Source organism: Lagenorhynchus albirostris, chromosome 9 (genome assembly GCF_949774975.1).
Source record: "Lagenorhynchus albirostris chromosome 9, mLagAlb1.1, whole genome shotgun sequence".
NCBI classification, from domain to species: Eukaryota; Metazoa; Chordata; class Mammalia; order Artiodactyla; family Delphinidae; genus Lagenorhynchus; species Lagenorhynchus albirostris.
This window is the reverse complement of record NC_083103.1, coordinates 47,079,752-47,086,197: the sequence shown is the minus strand read 5'-3', so window position 1 is coordinate 47,086,197 and position 6,446 is coordinate 47,079,752. Positions and strand designations below refer to the sequence as shown.

General features: G+C 39.2%; 1 protein-coding gene across 1 annotated transcript; it reads right to left on the bottom strand.

Moving 5' to 3' along the window:
• Positions 1–4,706: 4,706 nt before the first annotated feature.
• On the bottom strand, positions 4,707–5,688 carry LOC132525264 (olfactory receptor 10A3-like). The gene is given in 5 exon segments (XM_060157801.1): positions 4,707–4,811; positions 4,813–5,101; positions 5,137–5,269; positions 5,272–5,422; positions 5,425–5,688. Coding segments are annotated over 5 exon segments (942 nt in total).
• Positions 5,689–6,446: the final 758 nt, after the last annotated feature.

Below are 6,446 nucleotides of genomic sequence, written 5' to 3'. Positions count from 1 at the left end.
ATGTCCTGGCCTAAAAATAATCCTTTCTTTTCTTTTGCTAATAGCTCCCTTGCTCCACTCTTTTTCCTATAAAAACTATCCTTTTTGTACAACCCCTCGGAGTGCCCTTCTAGTTGCTAGATGGGACGCTACCCCATTCATGAACGGATGGATAAAAACAGTTAGTTCTTCAAATTTACTCAAGTGAAGTTTTGTTTTTTAACAAAGTTAACACAGGCTCGTGTGCCTGACGCACAGTGAGCCCAAAGAAACTGAAATGTCAGAGTTTGGAGCAGAGAAAGGTTTACTGCAAGGCCATGCAAGGAGATGAGGTGGCTCATGCCCTAAAAAGCCCCGAAACCCCCAAAGGGTTTCAGCAAAGCACTTTTAAAAAGCCAGGCGAGGGAGGGGAGTCGTGGGGTATGTGATCAGCTTGTGCACAATTCTCTAACTGGCTGATGGTGAGGTAGCAGAGTGGTGTCACAGAGGTTAACATTATCAGTCCTTAGGCTCCAGGAGGCCTGGGGCTATGTGCTCATGGTCATCAAGTAGTTAACATCTTCCATTTGTTGGAGAGGGGAGTTTTATACATTTGCAAAACAACTCAGGAAATGTGCATCAAATACTATTATCTAGGTACTTCAGAGAGGAGCTAAAGCAGAGGATATGGGGGAAGGCCTGTCCCAAGAAGGCCCCCATGGGGTCCTGCTCAGTTACAACAAGACAGTGAGGAAAATGATATTGGACATTGGATAAAAGGGCACCCAAATGATGTATTGGCAGAATAGTTAGCAAAACTGTAATTTGGAACCATGTAGAAAATAGAAAATATACCAATAAAGTAGCAAATCTAAGGAGAGTTCCAGGCAGAATATCAGAAGTGCTAACTTGTTTCTTTCAGCCGCATATATTAAAATACTAGGAGAGAAAAATGGACTAAAGGACAAACTACTAACTTTTTCAGCAGAATTTAAAGAAAACAGAAAGGAGCCAGGACTTGCTAGATTCAAAAATAAAACTGTTTCTCACTTCCAGTCTCAAACAAAAAACAATGTTCAAAGAAAGAAATGGCTTTAGGGCAAAGATCAAATCTGGGGAGTGGTGGTAAAACCCTTTGTTAAAACCTCAGAAGGATTTTAAATGATTTAAAAAGAGCTCAGTTGGGAGTTTCCTGGAGGTCCTGGCGCTTTCACTGCTGCAGCCCGGCCCCGGGTTCAATCTGGGGTCAGGATCACAAGCAGTGCGACACAGCAAATCAATCAATCAATCAATAAAAAGTAAATTAATAATAAGTAAATAAAAGAGCTCTGTCCCTGCTTGATCAACAGAACGCTGTGAAACTGAAGCTGTACCAGCTCATGGCCTCAGGGCTTGAGTGACTGGGCCTTCCAGACTGTTCACCTACTGTGGTGTCTCAGTTTTGAGAAGAGGGGTTGGAACAGTCTTGGGGAATCCACTGTTTGTTCATGCTCCCTATTGAAGACTTAGTAGGTCTTTGGGAAATTACTGAACTGAACAATCAAGTTATTTGCCTGGGGCCCTGTCAGTCAAGAGTCTCCGGGAACAGTAAAGTTATGCTATGAAGACAGTGAAATAATAAAACTGGGTACAGGTATACTGTAAGCTGCCTGGTGGGGTGGTAGTTTCAGTTCTTTCAGTTTTCATTCTATATGAAATTAATATTTAAAGAGCTGTCAAACTAAGAACTGTACTGGACAAAGTTAAACAGGCAAAAGAGACTTTATTCAAGATTATTGCAACAGGGGAGAGAGACTGACTCAACCTCTGCTGAAACAAAGAGCTGGAGAGATTTTAAAAGCTGGAAGGAGGAAAACCATAAGCTACTTGTGCTTGCTAAATGGCTACCCAAAGGAAAAATAAACTTTCTCGTATCTTCATGACAGGGGTAGTTTCAAAGGAGGAAGAGAAAGAATGTGTGCTTACAAGTTTTCTAAAGCGCTCTGAGAAAAGGAAGGTCAGAGTCTATGGGCAGGAAAAAAGCCTGTCTAAAGTTTACTCAAGCTGAGGGGGACTGTGAAGGCCATCTTGGTTAGAGAATTCATGTCATTTAAAAGTCTAGCCCATAGAAATAGAGAGTAGAATGGTGGTTGCCAGGGGCTGGCTGGGGCGGGGTAAGGGGGACGTTGTGGGGAGATGGGGAGATTTTGGTGGTGAGGGGACTGCGTTCTACTTTGGTGGGAATAAGACTGAATTGACGCCCTGCATTCAGTCTGTGCTTTTCCTGGAGTTTCTTTTCTGAGGAGAAGGGCCGAGAAAGGGCCCTTCCAGGGCGCGGCGCTGGGTTGCCACATTTGGGAGCGCCGCCTGGAGTTGGGCGCACAGCCTCCCGCCGCCCTGCCGTTGGGCTGGTGGAGGCCGCAGCGCTGTTAGGGCTGCATCCGTTTTCCTGTTTGCACTATTTCTTTTTGTAACCATGGCCCCGTCTTAAGTATTTCCAATTGAGAAACGAAACCTCAGGAAACCGAACCTTAACCAGCCGCTCTCGCTTCTGTAACTACGCTTGCTGACCCCCCCTTGTAATCATCCAACCAATCAGACGGCGACTAGTGTCTCTGTTTAAAGGTTAACCAATCAGTACTCCCCACCCCTGGAAAGTCCCGAACTTGATTGTACCTGTCTATGAAAGAGCTGAACTAAACTCCATCGGGACCTCTTAGCGCCACCGGCAACGAGTGCGCAGAGGTCCAGGTTCGAACCTGCAATAAATGACCCTTGCCGTTTGGCTTTGACTCTCGACTCTGGTGGTCTTGTGGAGGGGTCTCGCGATCGTGGGCATTTCAGTGGAAGGGTAAAAACTTTCAGTTACAAAGTGAATAATGTACCACATGGTAACTACAGTCAACAATAATGTATTGTATACTTGAAATTTGCTAAGAGAGTAGATCTCAGGTGTTCTCAAACCCCCCAAAAAGGTAACTATGTGAGGTAATGGATGTGTTAATTAACTTGATTGTGGTAATCATTTCACAATGTATATGTGTGTCAAATCATCATTTTGTACACTATAAATACATACAATTTTATTTGTCAACTATATCTCAAAACTGGGAAAAAGACTAAAATACAGGCATTTTAAAAAGAAAAATTGGTTTATATAATCAATAAATGAACAAATGAACTAAAGAATGATTAAAAGGAAACTATTTAGTTTCACTTGATTGCTTGTTTGTTTTAGATAAGCCTTACTTAATTGGTCCTTTTAAGAGCTATGAGAAAGAAATTTCAGGATATCAAGGGATGAGATTCAATCAAAGTTTTTTGCTGATGCTCCTTTGATGTCTAACTGAGAACATTATGATACAGCATTCAGATATTTTCCACAAGGAAATCTGCTAATGTAATTTCTTTGTTTTGTTTTGATTTTTTTGAAAGTTGAATCAGATTTGCACTCCACTACCATTTTTGGCAGGGGTAGGTATGAATATAAAGAAAAAAGTTTTTTTCCATCAAAAGGAATGTTTCATAAAGAGAAAATGCTCCAACCTCTTTTTTATCTCACCCAAAGCATAAATGAATGGTGGTGCTCCTTTGATGTAGGTTCAATGAGTTGGATACTTTCTATTGCCTACTAGCAATATTAAAATAAGAAGCAAGAATGAAGTATTATATTTGTCACAGTGTCTATTCTTTCTGGGAAAGCTACACACAGATTGAAACGATTCATGGATAATAGAAAATAGGCACAATTTATCATATTTATGTTCTACAAGAAAAAAATTCATATATTGTTTGACAAATGTTGAGGGCATTTTTGCCGTATAACAGAAATTTGACCAGATTTCCAAAACAATGGTTTATAAGTGTAAAAGCAGTATGATAAATGACCCTCAAAAATAGTAACACAATGGACGAATATATTCTAAAATAACCAGATGAAATCCAGTTGTGGATTATAATGTCTTTAGGTCCTTGAATAGAACCAGTGTGGTCCTCTCAATAAATAGCTGTTCTTTTCAACTTACACATGGACATATTTTCACTCAAAAAATAAAAAGCTCATCTATTTGTTGGCTTCCTGGAGCTCAAACCAGTCAGTGGGGCAGAGTGGGTTTTCCAAATCAATCTGAAATTGTTAACATCATTTTTTAAAGTAATTTTGGTATTATTGATGAAAGTTGGCAAACTCACAGTTTATTTGATCCATCAAAACCCTGGAAGGAGGGTTTTAAAAGCTGGAAGGAGGAAAACCATAAGATACTTGTGCTTGCTAAATGGCTACCCAAAGGAAAAATAAACTTTCTCGTATCTTCATGACAGGGGTAGTTTCAAAGGAGGAAGAGAAAGAATGTGTGCTTACAAGTTTTCTAAAGCGCTCTGAGAAAAGGAAGGTCAGAGTCTATGGGCAGGAAAAAAGCCTGGAACCTATTCTGCAGAAATTAAAGCAACAATGTTTCTGAATGTAAAAAACTAGTTTCTTTATTTAGCTTTCTCTAAAGAGACAAAAAGTTAACACATACCCATATGGCCACCAATAAACAATTTTTTGAAGAAACTGTGTTATACCTAATATTAAGGAATATTATGCATCTATGAAAAAAGAATAAAAACATTAATATATAAAGATGCCCTAATATATTATCAGATTTGTAGAACTCAAAAAATCAAACATATTCGTACCAAGAAATGCAAACTGTTTCTACCATTTATTAAATTTAAATAAAGTTCAGTCCAGCATTGACCAAATGTCACATGGCTTCTCAGCATAGTCAGAATGTATATAAATCCACTTTTCTTAGCCATAATTTCATCAAAGCTCTTTTCAGCTCACTGTTTCTCAAATTGTAGATCAGTGGATTCAGCAGAGGCGTTAAGAAGTGAGTAAGACAAGGACATCAGCTTCTTGGTTTCTGGGGAGTAGCCAGATTTGGGTTGTAAGTAAGTCATACTGGCTGTGCCACAGAAGAGGGTAACAGACATGAAATAGGAGGCACAGGTGGAAAAGGCCTTTTGCCTCCCAGTGGTTGATGACATCTTCAGGATGGCAGAGAGGATTGGAATGTAAGACAGGAGTATCAACAAGAAAGGAAGCATAACAATCAAAACGGTGCCAGTGAATGCATAGATTTCAAATAAAAGGATGTCTGCACATGCAAGCTCTAGCCTTGGGGGAGTCTCACAGAAAAGATGATTAATTGCCTTGGGGGAGTCTCACAGAAAAGATGATTAATTTCATTGGGGCCACAGAAGGGAAAACTAAAAACCCATGAGGTCTGCACAGTAGCCACCATGATCCCTGAGACCCATGAGAATATAACTAATTTCATGAAAACCCTTTGTTCATAATCATTGGGTAGCTCAGAGGACGGCAGATTGCAGCAAATTGGTCATAAGCCATTGCCCCCAGGAGAAAACATTCGGTCCCACCAAAAAGAAGAATGAAATACGTCTGTGCAAAACAGCCTGCAAAGGTGATCATACTTTTTTTTCATTGGAGAGGGCCACCAGCATTTCAGGCATAATGACTGCACTGAAACTCACATACACCACAGACAAGTTCAGGAGAAACAAATACATGGGAACGTATAAGCTCTGTTCCAGGGAAATGATGACTATAATGATGGCATTTCCCATCAGAGTCACCAGGTAATCAACCAAGAAAACCCCAAAGAGCTGCCCTTGGAGTTCAGGAAAATTAGAAAAGCCCGAGAGGATGAATTCAACCACAGAGCTTTGGTTTTGCCTTTTCATTTCAGCAGTGGAGTGTATATTGTTTTTATGGACCATGTACGTAAATTATAAAGTAACAATCCAAAAGCTGAGAGTTCAAGTCTGATATTCTTGACAGAAGATATAATGATGAGTTCATTTTGACAAATCAACCTGAAAATTTTGAGAATGGCCAGTTACTGGAATAGTGAATCTTTCAAACACAAATAAAGAAGTGAAGAATTTTGGCTCAGAAATCTTGTTTCAAAAGTACAAAATAACAGCAGGTGTTCTCTGGCAACTTTTTTGCCAGGTGGAAAATTAATCCTTTCCTTAAAACACAAACAGACATTATATTACTTAGAATCTATTGTCTATTACATTGATGTATGCATCTCTGTTCTTTTCAATTGTATGTTTATATATGAATTTTCAAATAAAGTGCTTCAAATAAACAAAAAGCAAAAAATATCCAGAAAAAATTACAACTAATAATTCAAAACTAAAACAAATGTGGTGAGTATTTACGATAAATGTTAAGGTTCAAAATGCATTTATAATACTTTGTTTAGAATGAAATATATGAATAATACACCCCAACAAATACAGAAACACTAAAAAGGGGTTGAATTTAAATGCACTTATCTCAGATGAACATAAGTAAATTGCTTTAAGCACACTGGTTTCTGGTCAGAGTGGATTTGCCTAATTATACTGAAATTTGCCTGAATGGGAAAGTTCAGAGGTCAGTTCTCCATGGACTATCCTTGTGACCATAAAGTAGCTACCAAGGCTATAAA